This window comes from Cnephaeus nilssonii (assembly GCF_951640355.1).
Source record: "Cnephaeus nilssonii genome assembly, chromosome: 19".
Lineage (NCBI taxonomy): Eukaryota > Metazoa > Chordata > Mammalia > Chiroptera > Vespertilionidae > Cnephaeus > Cnephaeus nilssonii.
The window spans coordinates 7,887,141-7,901,809 of NC_137090.1; the positions used below are offsets into that span (position 1 = coordinate 7,887,141).

Here is a 14,669-nt window from a genome sequence, read left to right on the forward strand (position 1 = left end):
CTGCCTCAGTAGTTTATCAGATGTCGAGGCAGACCAGAGGGCACGAATACGGAAAACCTACCTTTCATTTTAATGGAAAGAAAATTTTAAAAATGGTTATGGTTATTTGGCTGGGTAATGATTTGGTTCATTTGAGCAGGTGAATATCATCTATTTATCAAAAGACATTAAAATCTGTGAGACTTCAGACAATATTTTCTTGGTCATGTTGCTTCCTTGGATCCCATTTCTTGTCTTGGATATTTCCATAAAGGGGAAAAACATTTCGTAATGGGTTTTCCAATAAACTTTGTTTCTCTGGCAATATGTGTTCTTTATTTATGTTTTTGGTATATTTTTTTCATGTTTTATAAAGGTAAAAGTAAGATGATTATTGTGTTATTTTAAAAAAAGAATCTATTAGGTAGGAAGGACTAAAATGAGCTTACTATATGGCTTGCTAACTTTTACTTGGTAATCTTTTATGTTCACCTTCTCCCTCCTCTTACTCAGAAAAATACAATTTGGGGGTGAGCCAACATTTATTTACCTATCCTTTGCTAGGTAAATTACATGTATTAACTCATGTAATCTTTAAAATAGCACTAACAGATGAGAAAAATGTAGCTTTAAGAGTTATTCAACATTCTCAAAGTCATAAAGTTGGTTACTAAGAAAACCAGAATGCAGTTCCTTGCACGTGTGACTTTAAAGGCCAATTATTTCTACCACGTCACAGAGCCTCCAGTACTAAAAGAGCCAGAAGCTTAATGAACAGAGTTATGACATTAACTTAAAATATGCACGAGAAATAAAAAGTGTAAGAATCTTAACAAAATCATCATATCCAATTGTAATAGAAAAAGATAGATTGGCTCACAGATTAAAAGTGACAGGTACTCAATTCTAAGATCTGGGTCATTTAGTGGGCCTACCAATTTTGACTTCATTTTTCCTTAGGAAGATCAAATGGTCACTCTAAGAGAAGGGCACTAGGAATATATCTCTCTACCTCCCACCATCCTCAGCACAGAGGTCTAATTAGCATATTACCCTTTTATTATTATAGATGTAATATGGCATATTATATATAATATTACATGTAACATATATATAAAAGCACAAGTCAAAATCTGAAAAAGTAGTGAACTAAACCAAAACAGTGCATGTGAAAAAGAAAAAGGTAGGACAAGGAAGGGGCAGGGGGAGCAAATGCCTTTAAATAAGCATATTTTTAAATGTCCTTAGTGTGACTTCTGGTCAAGATGGCAGAGTAGGTAAATGCGGTACTACTCACATCCTCCCACAACTACACCAAAATTATAACTGAACTACAGAACAACCATCACTGAGAACCACCCGAAGTCTAGCTGGACAGAAGTCTTATAACTAAGGACATATAAAAGAAGCCACATGGAAATAGGCAGGAGGGGCTGAGACTTGGAAGGAGCTGGCCCCACACCCATGTGTGGCTGTTTAAAACCAGGAGGAATATCTCAGCTATAGAGGTCCCCCCTGAGGAGTGTGGAGTCCCAGCCCTACACCAATCTCCACAGCACAGGGAAGAAGGAGGAGGAGAAGAGGCAGGAGGGGGAAGGAGATGGAGAGGAGAAAGAGGTGGAGGAGAAGGAGGAGGATAAGGAGAGGAGGAAGAGGGGAAGAGGAGGAGGCAGCAATAAATACATATCTATCAACAATTACTTTAAATGCAAATTGATTAAATGCTCCAATCAAAAGACATAGAGTTGCTGAATGGATAAGAACACAAGATCCACACATATGCTAGCATGTCTACAAGAAACTCACTTCAGATAGAAAGGCACACAGACTGGAAGTAAAGGAATGGAAAAAAATATTTCATGAAAATGGGGGTGGGGGGTGGCGGGTAAGCATGGGTAGCAATACTTATACCAGACAACATAGATTTTAAAACAAAGGCTATAACAAGAGACAAAGAAGGACCCAACAATTCCACTTCTGGGTATTTATCTGAATAACCCAAAAACTAATTCAAAAAGACATAAGCATCCATATGTTCATTACATCATTATTTACAATAGCCAAGATATGGAAGCAACCTAAGTAGCCACAAATAAATGCATAGATAAAGAAGTGGCACATATATGCAATGGAATATTACAAGGCTATAAGAAAGAATGAAATCTTGGATGGACCTAGAGGGTATTATGCTGAGTGAAATAAGTCAGACAGAGAAAGATAAATACCATGATTTCATTCATATGCCAATCAAAAGAACAAAATAAATGACCAAGCAAAAACAGATTCACAGATACAGAAAACAATTTGATAGTTGTCAGAGGGGAGGATTTTGGGTGACTGGGTGAAAAAGGTGAAGGAATTAAGAAGTATAAATTGGTAGTTACAAAATGGTCATGAGGATGTATAGTATATAGTCAATAATATTGTAATAACTATGTATGGTGCCAGATGGGTACTAGATTTATTGAGGTGATGATTTTGTAAGTTATATAAATGTCTTATTACTTGGTTGTACACCTGAAACTAACATAATATTGTACATCAACTATAATTGAAAAAATTTGAAAGTATTTTTAAAAGTGAAAAATAAATGTCCTCAGTGTGCCTGTCAGTCTCTCCAGAGAAAAATTTCTCAGAGGATCCCACAGCTTGTTAGTAGCACATCTTTAAATGAACAGAACTCAGAAGCCATGAGGTAGATGGGACACAACCCAGGACGCAAGTCAGCAAGGGATTTAGTCCATTTACTCACTCCTTTGGCGAGTATTTCTTGAGTGCTTCCCCTCTGCTAGGAACCATATCCATTCTAGAAGTATAAAGATAAAGGAAATGTGATTGCTTAAGGTGCCCTCAAGTTTCTCTCAAATCTGGGGGAGTTATTATAATCATGATTTACGTGCTCTATATATGTTGAGTGAATATAATGATAATACTGTGTGATTTCTGCTGTGACTGAGCTGTGAGCAGCAAGCATGCAAACATGCACACAGAGTAACTAAAGCCCAGATTTGGTGATTCAGTAACAGTGTGAGGGATGGTTATGGAAAGCTCTAAGCTATCCAGGCTGAGCATTACAAGATGACAAGGCAGAGGGGTGGGGAGCAGTTGTTCCAGGCAGAGCAGTAACTCATAGATGTATTGACCATGGGGAGAAGAGGATGAGAGAGGATGAGGCGAGCAGAAGAGAAGAAATGCAAAGGCCCAGGGGAATGACTCCCCAGAGGAAGGGGTCTAGATGAAAACCGCAAAGCAATGAGAGATTTGAAGCAAGAGACTAACAATCATATTTTACTTCTGTTTCTTTTTATTGTCAATCTTTAATTTTTGCCTTCACTGTCACAGATGCCTCTATTGCTTATAGAACAGCATACTTAAAACTGGGCACGTTCCAGGGTGTGTGTGTGTGTGTGTGTGTGTGTTCCTCTTCTTAAACCCCCTCGAGCTTTCTCAAAGCCTTTCCAGTTGGCACATTGATTTTTAGCACTTTGAAAATCTATCATCTAATCAGGAGTCATCAAGGTTTTCCCACATTTGCTTAAAGGAAAAAAGATACCCTTTGTTTCTAAAAATAAAATGTTTAGTATCTCTGACACATACTGTAGACTTTATTTTAAACCACATAAAAAGTAGCTCTATCCTTACAGGTCCTATATTTAGTGTTTAATAAGTCAGTCACCGGACCACCTAAGGCAAATTATCTCACTTCTCTTTGACTCACTATCCTAATGTGGAAACAGAGGAAAGTAATTCCCAGGTCTCTTGACCACTGCAGAGAAAATAAATTTTAATAAACTACTGCAAGTCTTTTCAATAAAAGACATGAATTTATTACCATAGACTTATTTTACAACTGTTTCTAATGTGTATTAAGTCAATACTTTACACAGAACAGTAACAATTCTTTTATCCTTATAATTTTGATTCAAAGTCACACTGTATTCTACATAAGAGATTGATATCTTTCTATCATGAAATTCTAATTGTGGAAGTCTGCAAGCCCCTTTGCAATGTTTTTCTTAAATTTTTCAAAATAATTTCCTTCTGCTTATTGTTTTTCTGCTCTTAGAATCCAGTCTTCTTTTGATGTATCAAAATGTATAACAATAATTTATAATAATATATTATGTGTGTGATAGACCTTTTGTCAGACTCTAAGTTCCATGAGAACAAGGATGGTGTCTATTTTTTTTAATTGATTTCAGAGAGGAAGGACCTCGGGAGAGAAAGATAGAAACATCAATAATGAGAGAATATCACAGATCGGCTGCTTCTTGCACACCCAACACTGGTGGGGATGGAGCTCACAACCCGGGCATATGCCCTGACTGGGAATCAAACCCTGATCTCCTGGTTCATAGGTCAACGAATACTTCATCAGATCAATTGATGCAGATAAAGGTGAGGAGAATAAAAACTGACCAGCACTAGACTATAGGGGTACTATGACGCAATATTCCCCAGCAGGGCTGTGTTGGACTTATAATAGCAGAAGGCTTTGGTGATACCTCATAAAGCTTCTGTTCCCGTGACAAACAGAAAGAGTAATCAGCTCAGAATTAGCCACGAACTCACATAAAGGTTAATTAGGAGAATAGAAACTATTTACAAGCATCTAAATGTCAAAGGATAATGGACACACTAACATAAACAAGAACCAGGAAAGAAGCCTTCTGGTTGGACAACACCCATTGGGGAGGGTATATAAGAACCCCAGAGCAAGGAGACAAGGTGTCTCAGAAACCTCATTTGTCTTGAAACCAAACCAATAAAAATCACAGAGTCCCACCGCCATGGCTTGCTGTGCTCCCTGCTGCTGCAGCGTCCCCACCGGCCCCGCCACCACCATCTGCTCCTCTGACAAATGCTGCCGCTGTGGAGTCTGCCTGCCCAGCACCTGCCCACACACCACTTGGTTACTGGAGCCCACCTGCTGTGACAACTGCCCCCCACCCTGCCACATTCCTCAGCCCTGTGTGCCCACCTGCTTCCTGCTCAACTCCTGCCAGCCCACCCCATGTCTGGAGACCATCAACCTCACCACCTGCACTCAGCCCTGCTGTGAGCCCTGCCTCCCGAGCTGCTGCTGATGGAGGGCCGCTTCACTCAGCGCCTGGCGTGAAAGAGTCTACCCAGAAGCTTTATTGTTCACCCGTCTCAGTATCTGCAACTAATTGACTTTGCTTTTGAAGTTGGAACAAGGATGGCACTCTTACTGACACACCACCACCACCACAGCACAAAAAAATAAAAAAAGAAGAAGAAACCAAGAGGCTTTCAATGCCATGTAGGGATATCAGTAATCAAGGACAGTTTGAGCAGGTAGATGCCTAGGAATTTACCAAAGTTGTTCAGTTCCTTCAGAGCAAAGCATATCTTTCTTTGGGTGCTTGGGAATTCTGTTTTCAGTCTTGGATGGCATCTTCCTAGAAATTGAGCAGCTTCTTCATGATCATTCTAATAAATTTTACGTCTCTGGCATAGCACAAATGTTTACAATTGCTTTGTTTTCTGTTAACTCCTTAACTGTATTTATTAACTACAAAAGTCGGCATTTTAACCAGTTAATTGCCACGATATTTTGAATTTAATTAAAAAAGGTCTGCCGCTTGCGTCTATAGATGCTTATAGCATACAAATGGTTAAGAAAACCTGAGAACATCTGCAAGACTGAAAATGGCGCAGTACAAATATTTCGTGCTTGTAAAAAAACTAAATATTCTTGCATAAGAGATGGTTTATTACACTGGCATACATGAAAGTAGACTTTATCTGACTTGTCCATTCAAAAAAATGGTTTAAGATAGGTTGGGAAATACTGAACATAATCTGAACATCAAATATGATCCTATATAATAAAAGGCTTATATGCAAATCAACCGAACAGCAAAAAACGACTGGTTACTATGATGGGCACTGACCACCAGGGGGCAGACGCTCAATGCAGGCGCTGCCCCCTGGTGGTCAGTGCACTCCCACAGGGGGAGCGCCACTCATCCAGAAGCCAGGCTCTCGGCTGGTGAGTGCAGTGGTGGTGGCGGGAGCCTCTCATGTCTCCACGGCAGCGCTAAGGATGTCTGACTCATGGCTTAGGCCTGCTCCCCGCAGTTGGACATCCCCCGAGGGCTCCTGGACTGCAAGAGGGTGCAGGCCAGGCTGAGAGGACGCCCCCCCCCCAGTGCATAATTTTCATGCACCGGGGCCTCTAGCATAACATATTAACTCATCCAGGTGACCTGATCTACTTATGGAAAAAAATAATAATATAATGTCATTACTGAATTTCTATTTTTTTAATATTTACTGAATGTTCTGCATTTTATTGTCCCTGCTTAAAATGAGATGACAGTCTAGCAGGTTAGGTATATACATACACAATACCCACTCATTCCTTTAGACAATTAACCATTATTTATTGAATTCCAGGCATTGAACTAAAATAAGAAAATACAAGTGATTTGTCACTTTAGTAAAGTGCTGTGCTACTATAAAATTGAGAACAATTAAGATTGCTGCCATGGCGAGGAGGAGAAAGACATAGTCAAAGACAAATTGACTGGAGTTAGGGGTCAAAGGGGTATGGAAGAAAAGAGGGCATCAAAGGAAAACTAGGCAGTGGCGTTATGTCACTCTCTGAGCAAAGAGTTGGAGAGAAGGGAGCATAGAAAGAGGAGAAATTTTTAAAAATAAGTACTGTGTTCTGCTGTAGACATGTCAAGTTTGAGGCACAAGTGGCATATCTAAATAGAGTTTAGGCAGCTGGAATTTGCATAATGGCACAAGGAAAGGAAGAAGATGTATGAGAAAGGATGCAGAAGTCTGTGTAAAAGTTTTTAATCAAGTAGTTGCAGAGGGCTGGGTTGCATGGACACAGGGTGCAATTCCATAAGGCTAGCAAAGAGTGCCTGCTGGGGGATAAAGAGTTCAATGAAGATACAGAAGTCATTCAACACTAACTGAATGTACCAGCCCATTCAGAGTACCTCAGGCATTCATTCAATGTTCCAGAAAGATACACCAAAAGAGTAAGAAGGATCACAACCTTGAGTAAAGAACACACAAAATTATACCTGCCCTAGAAAAATCTAAAAAGCCAAACCTGAGAGGATCAAGAGGAACTTCCAGTGACTTAACTTCCTATCAGAATAAGACTCAAAACTTTGCAATATAATCAAGACTTCCTAAAAGATATCATCCAGAATGTACAGCATGTAATTAAAAATTGTCAGCCATGGGAATAAGCTAGAAAATGTCTTCCACGATTCAGAGAAAAAGCAGCCAATAAAAACAGGTCCCTAGATACACAGATGTTAGAATTAGCAGACAAGAATTTTAAATATGCGTGGCTTGGGGGTTGAGCTTTTACCTATAAACCAGGAGAAACAACCGAAGTGTCCCTCAATAGATGACTAGATAAAGAAAATGTGGTACAAACATACAGTGGACTACTACTCAGCCATAAGAAAAGATGAAATACTGCCATTTCTGACAACATGGATGGATCTTGAGAATGTCATGCTAAGTGAAATAAGTCAGCGAGAAACATCAAGAGCCATATGATTCCACTCAAATGTGTGATATAAAACTGAAAGCAACAAATAAACATAAAAGAAAAACAAACAACCAAAAACTCATACACACAGACAATAGTATGATGGTTGGGAGAAGTAGTAAAAGGTAAAGGGGGTCAAATATATGGTGAAGGAAGAAGACTTTTTGGGTGGTTGGCACACAATGAAATATACAGATAATGCATCATAGAATTGTACACTTGAAATCTATATAACTTTATTAACCAATGTCACCCAATAATTTTTTAAATGAATGAATGAATGACAACACTTCCATATCTCAGAAGAAAAGCCTCCCATAGCTTGTTGACCCTACTCTGAAGTGTACTCACTGAGGATTTCCAAGAGACTAAAAGATTGAAACTTAGAATTTACATTTCACTCTTATTAGGAATTCAGGGGGAAAAAATAGTATCCTTGATCTAAACAGAGGCATAGGAAATGTGGAGAAGGAATGTTTCAGGGCATTGAAAATCACATCTCCAGGTCTTGATAACCAACAAAAGGTCTGCTGTTTCATTTATATTTTGGCCTGGAGAGCACAAATTATGCCCATCAATCATGTAAAGTGACTTTTCAATTTGCACGCAGACAGATGTCATTTACACACACACAGACACACAATTCAAACTCAGTACACGTCTCCCTCTTCTACCATGTGAGCACAAAGGTTTTGCAAATATTGATAATCACACAGAACATTTTTATGGTGGTGGCACAAACAATATAAATGGTATTTAATGTGTTGTAATCTAATTAATAAAGCATAATATGCAAATCGACCGAACAGCCGAACAGCAGAATGACCATCCAGACGACCACGCTATGACACCCACTGGCGCCAGGCCAGCCAAGGCAGGTGCCATGCGATTGGTTGGGGGCCCAGCCATCACCCCATGATCGCCCTTCAGAGGGAGGCCCAGGCCACCCACTGGCGGGCTGCAGTGGGTGGGCGGGGCCTCCCTCTGCAGGGGCAATCCATCATGGAGCCCTGGCTGGGTGGGCGGGGCCTCCCTCTTTGGGGAAATCCATTGTGGGGCTCCCAGACTGTGAGAGGGAACAGGCCAGGCTGAGGGAACCCCCCCCCCAGTGCATGAATTTCATGCACCAGGCCTCTAGTCTTAATTATAAAAGGAGACATGAACAATTTTCAATGCACAGCATCAAAATCTGTGGAAATGTGATTTTCCTTATTTGTGATCACTTCTATTGGCCAAATTTTCTTTCTTTCCTTATTCTGCCAAAAGGACAATGCTTCCTCTGAAGATTTTCTAAAACAAGTATTTTATCCTACTAGCACATGGAAATGGTGTCCTTATTTAGTAACCTGAAGTTATGCCTCTTTTATGAGGCATAAAACTCTTTCTCAGCAAGTAAACAACACTAATGAATGTTCGCATGAAAACTGGTACCAACAGTGATAAAGAAAACATCCCGTGCATTCTGTAAATACCCATTTGGGGGCTATATAAAAGTCCCAGGAGGGAAGGAGTCTTTTGGAGTCAGGCAACTTGAGTTTTGCTGCTGATCTTTGTTCCTTGCTTCTTAAGATGACTTCCGACAGTTCCCCCACATCCTGCTCTTCTGAGTCCCATGCCGGGGTTTCTGACGGTGCAACTGCTTCAACTGGTTCCACGGAAACCACTTGTCTCCCCAACACCTGTGCAACATCCAGATGCCAGACTCCTAGCTTCCTGTCCACATTGCGCTTGCCAACCACTTGCTTCACGCCATGCTACCTCGCTGGGAGTTGTAACCTGCCATGTGTGGTGGGGAACTGTGCTTGGTGCAAGGATGGGGTGTTCAACAGCAATGAGAAGGAGACCATGCAGTTCCTGAATGACAGACTCGCCAGCTACCTGGAGAGGGTGCATGCCCTGGAGGAGATGAATGCGGAGCTGGAATGCAGGATCCAAGAACAGTGTGGAGGGGACATCCCATTGGTGTGCCCCGATTATCAGTGTTACTTCGACACCATTGAAGATCTCCAACGAAAGGTCTGGTGTCTTCTTGTCCTAATGCTCCACTTTGCCAATCTGTAATCAGCTCTCTCTTTACACTAGAAGAGGCTCTAGAAGGAAACCAGGGAAAAGGGACTTCCGGGTGGCGATGTGATGCAGAGGAAAGGGGTCTGGACTGAAAGTCGGGAAACAGCTTACCCCAGGACTGCCACTAATTACTGAGTGGCCACAATAAACTCACATATCTCTAGGCTTTATCATCTACGGAATGAGGAAAAATTGTGCTATATATAAAATTACTTCTGCAGGTAACACTGTATATCTGTATTATTTTAACATAGATATTGAAACGTCTTTTTTTTAATCAAATTATTTCACCTAATAATAATTTTATTTTCTTACTGGTGAATTTTTATTAATGTGGATGGGGATATAGTCATAATATAGACAACTTATAGAGAAAAATGTAATTGAGTTCAACTGCCAAGAAATATTGCAAAATGTCTTGGGTCATTACAAAGCTAAGCCTTTCTTCTCTGTTTCGTTTGTAAATTGGCACTCCTTTTTTCTTCATGCAGTGATGTGGTCAGTGAGAAAAGCAGGCTAAAAGCTATGTTATACTTTCTTACAAAGACTTTTAAAAGGTAAATCATGGCATAGCAGTTAAATGTATGGATATTTATGTTTGTTTCAAAGAACCACTTATTACTTAATAACTTACTTCCCAGATTTTGTGCACAAAAGCAGAGAATTCTAGACTCACTATACAGATTGACAACTGCAAACTGGCGGCTGATGACTTTAGGTCAAAGTAAGTTTAATTTAAATTTGAATATAATGTACGGTCTCTCTTTCTCTCTCTCTCTCTCTTTCACATACACACACACAAACACATCACACATGTTCTCTATATACTATTTTTTAAGCTAAGAATGTTCGCAAAGCTCAAATTTATCATTATTTGGGATGTAAAAGAAATTACAGCTCGTGGCTTCCTTGCATCCATATGTCATTTGTCAGTAGGCCCCAGTGCTTGGCACAGTGTCTAGTAAAGTAACCATTGGCTGTCTCTTGGTTTCTTGTGAAAGGTACGAGTCGGAGCTGTCTCTTCGCCAGCTGGTAGAGACTGACATTGGTGGCCTGCGAGGGATCCTGGACGAGCTGACCCTGTGCAAAGCCGATCTGGAGGCCCAGGTGGAGTCCCTGAAGGAGGATCTCCTTTGCCTTAAGAAACACCATGAAGAGGTGAGGCAAGTGGCAAAATCACTGAAAGAATGTAAGAATGACAAACTAAACTGATCAAGTCCGTGTGTGTCTATAAGCTGAACGTGGATAAATGTTGCTAAAGCTGGAACAAATTTACTCAAGGCACTGTTACTGTTTGGCCGGGTCATTCCTGTGTGTCTCTGAATGTAGCTGTGAAATGACCCCTGGCCAGAGCTAGATGAAGGAACCGAACTCTTCACCTGCCATTGCTTTTGTGGAGAAGGTAACTCCACAAATGGCTTTCCTTAGAGGCTTTACCCCACGCCTAACTCTAATCCATAAGGTATGAAAACCAGGCTGATAAACACAGTGTGCGAAGGCCATTTCAAAAAGGGGATAAAAACTCATGCAACATGTGAACCAATATTTTAAAAATATTCTGCATCTATCAACTTTTTAAAATCATAAAACATAAAGTATATGATTATCCTATGTTGATGAAGCTAACAAGTGAAAAGCTAAATGGTGTAACAAAGTATATTTCCCCCCTTGAACATCTATTGATGATAACAGCAGCTAGCATTTATTGAGATCTTACTATATACCGAGGACTATTATAAGTGTTTCTACACATATTAACTCATATATCTCACAATAACTCTCTGGAACAGGCAAAAATTTTATACCCATTTTGCAGATGAAGAAACTGCGTGATGAATGATGAAAAGATTCAACACAGGCAATCTGAATCTAAATCCCACACTCTTACTCACTCCTCTCCAAAACAAAGAAGGGATGCCATGGACGGCGAAGTGATTTTCCCCCACCACTCTGTGACATTCTTTACTTCATTTCCACTTTCAGGAGATCAACTTGCTCCGTGGCCAGCTTGGTGACCGACTCACCGTGGAGCTAGACAGTGCCCCCACCATCGACCTCAACAAGGTCCTGAATGAGATGCGCTGTCAATATGAAACAGTGCTCGCCAACAACCGCAGAGACGTGGAAGAATGGTTCGCTGTTCAGGTCAGCACCTGGAGCGATAAAATGACAGGCTTCCAGACTTCTGCCTACTTGCGTTCTCTAATCCTGCCTGTGTTGCAGACGGAGGAGCTGAATCAGCAGCAGCTGTCCAGCGCAGAGCAGCTGCAGGGCTGCCAGATAGAGATCCTGGAACTGAAACGAACAGCCAACGCTCTGGAAATCGACCTCCAAGCACAGCAAAGCCTGGTGTGTAAGGGAAAGGCTGCTAGCTCTGTTTCGTCACTGAAGAATCAGGCCCACGATACTACCCCCTCTCCCGTAACCCAGAGGAGAGACCACACAGTTCATGTGCAGAAAGTCTGAATCTCCAGTGTGCAAGGATTATATTTTCTTGCCTTCCCCCAGTAGCAGCTAGAAGCAGAAGTGAAAGGTCAACAGCTTGCACTGTCCCACGTAGGATGCCCCGACCTTCTCTCTTGGGCTTGCGCGTGATCCTGCAGCACCCTCCAGAGACAGGGAGAGAGGGGAAAGGGCAGGAGCAGAACGAGACAAAGGCACTCAAACGTTCCAGTGGGTTTTAACTCTCTTTTGATAAGGGCCAGTTTTCCAAGCTCACAATCATATCTAAAACAAAGAATGGAATTTATACTCTGCATTCAATCACTATCCTAAATTTTCCCAGGATCCACTCTTCAACCAGACCCTTCACTACACCCTGCTCCACCCAAGCAACAAGAATAGTTGCGTTCAAGATTACATTAACCAGTTCCAGTCGAACACCACTGTGTGTGTCACGTTAGGTCCTATAGAGAGTATCTTGGTGAAGCCTCACAATAACTTTATGGTGGTAAATCCCTTTCCTAATCCCATTATACAGATGAGGAAAACTGAGACTCAGATAAGTAACAAAGGGTCATGCAATTTTCTAAGAAACAAGAGCGGAAGTTCAATCCCAGTTGTTCAATCTCAGAGCCTCTTCTCTTCACCACACTCTTCCACACCTCCCTGCCACAAGCCCATACTCAATGTTTCCTCCCAATTGCTTGTTGATCCTCCTTAAGCTGCAGAAATAAATTGCAGGTTGTGATGGTCCTAGTGGTGGTAGCAATAACTAACACAAAGCCCTGAAAATTCTTTCAGGTACTGTCCTAGGCGCTTTACACATATTAACCCAGTTAGTCCTCACAACCATCCCAGGATGGTACTTTGCACTGCCCACTTTTTATAGAATAAAACTGAGGCTCAGAGAAGCTAAGTAATTTTCTCCCAGTCACATAGCTAGAAAAGGGAGATCAGGGGCTTGAAAACAGGCAGTCTGGCCCCATAGAATATGCAGCCCTTTTTACATCTTTCTCTCTGTAGGCAGAATCTCTGGAATGCACTGTGGCAGAAACGGAGGCCCAGTACACCACCCAGCTGGCCCAGATGCAGTGCCTGATTGACAACGTGGAAGAGCAGCTGGCCGAGATCCGCTGCGACCTGGAGCGGCAGAACCAGGAGTACCAGGTGCTGCTGGACACAAAGGCCCGACTGGAGGGCGAAATCAGCACATACCAGGGTCTCCTTGAGAGCGAGGACAGCAGGCAAGTTCCACACAATCATTCTCAAAATCACCCCAAGTCACAGAGAGTCGTATGTAGGAAAATCCTGTTTCCCCTGTTTGGCCAAGGTCAAACCTCCCTAATGTGTTAGCAGTGGTCGGCAAACTCATTAGTCAACAGAGCCAAATATCAACAGTACAACGACTGAAATTTCTTTTGAAAGCCACATTTTTTAAACTTAAAACTTCTTCTAACGCCACTTCTTCAAAATAGACTCGCCCAGGCCGTGGTATTTTGTGGAAGAGCCACACTCAAGGGGCCAAAGAGCTGCATGTGGCTCACGAGCCACAGTTTGCCGACCACGGTGTTAAAGGCTCCTCTTACAAGAGTGATGAAAAGCAGCTGATGCTAATCACATGACCGTAAAAATGTTCAAAAATATCGTAAAGTCACAAAGCAGAATAAATATTATATAACTCTTCATACTGGGGGGTGGGAGGGAATCTGTCTCCCTTTGCTCCTGCCTCCCATTAAAGGGAAATCAGTAACATGCATAAGATGGCATTTGCAAAGTGAAGCAAATATTTGTTCAACTGCTGCTGCTGCAGCGAAATGAAGTGGCAATACTGGGTTCCGGAATGACAGGTTAAGTCAAACATTATTGTAAAAGAGTGTCCTTCAGAGCATAATCTGCAGGGCAAATTCTGGTATGATTTTTTCTGAGTTGCCATTTTATCCAGCTTTCTTTTGTGAAGCTTAGTTCCAAATGGATTTTCCACAGGCTTCCCAGTAACCCATGTTCCACGACAAGCGCATCAAGCAACACGGGAGAGCCGTGCTCGGTGTATGTACTTTGCACAGTCGAAAACTGCTGTGCATGACCGCTGAGCACCCAGCCCAGCAGATGGAGGGCCTGAAGCCAGCAGGGTCCTAAGAAGGAGATGGGGCTTCAAGCAGGAACATCCAAACTTGGAAACTCAAGTCAAGAAGGCTTTCATGTCCTAAAAGTGTCCTCTAAGCAGCCTCAGTACATTTCTGCTTTATTGTTTCCTCTCCTGCCTGCTGATTTGTGATAGCCTAGGAGTTTGTAAAGCTTTCTTGCTAATGTCCAAATAAAATGCATTTCATTCCTTCAGCATGGTAGATATAGCTTTGTGGCTTATTACTGTTGGTATAATAACCATTTGATGCCAAGGTCATTGTCTAAACCCATGCCAATAGTTTAATATTCCATAAACCCAAGCTGAAAATATTTTTTAACTCCTCAAATGCAAACAGATTAACTAATCCATGCAAAATGTCAATATCATGGAAGACAGCTGTATGTAACTCTTGAAGAGGAAATTTAGAAATAAAATATAATACATTTCATTTTTAATGATAAAAGTACTAGAGTCCTTTTTTTCAATTTGGCACATGAAGGGAGAGGG

The 14,669-nt window shown here is 41.4% G+C and overlaps 2 protein-coding genes across 2 annotated transcripts; both read left to right on the forward strand.

Annotated features, from left to right (window-relative positions):
• Window positions 1-4,769: 4,769 nt before the first annotated feature.
• On the forward strand, window positions 4,770-5,066 carry LOC307115176 (keratin-associated protein 3-3; the record flags this gene model as incomplete). Its single annotated transcript, XM_079798233.1, has 1 exon — window positions 4,770-5,066. One exon carries the CDS (start codon window positions 4,770-4,772, stop codon window positions 5,064-5,066), a length of 297 nt encoding a protein of 98 aa, XP_079654359.1.
• A 4,031-nt stretch (window positions 5,067-9,097) lies between these two features.
• KRT40 (keratin 40) lies at window positions 9,098-14,120 on the forward strand (the record flags this gene model as incomplete). The annotated part of the gene is made up of 6 exons (XM_079798645.1): window positions 9,098-9,544; window positions 10,237-10,319; window positions 10,597-10,753; window positions 11,579-11,944; window positions 13,061-13,281; window positions 14,021-14,120. The coding sequence occupies 6 exons, from the start codon at window positions 9,098-9,100 to the stop codon at window positions 14,118-14,120; spliced, it is 1,374 nt and encodes a 457-aa protein (XP_079654771.1).
• Window positions 14,121-14,669: the final 549 nt, after the last annotated feature.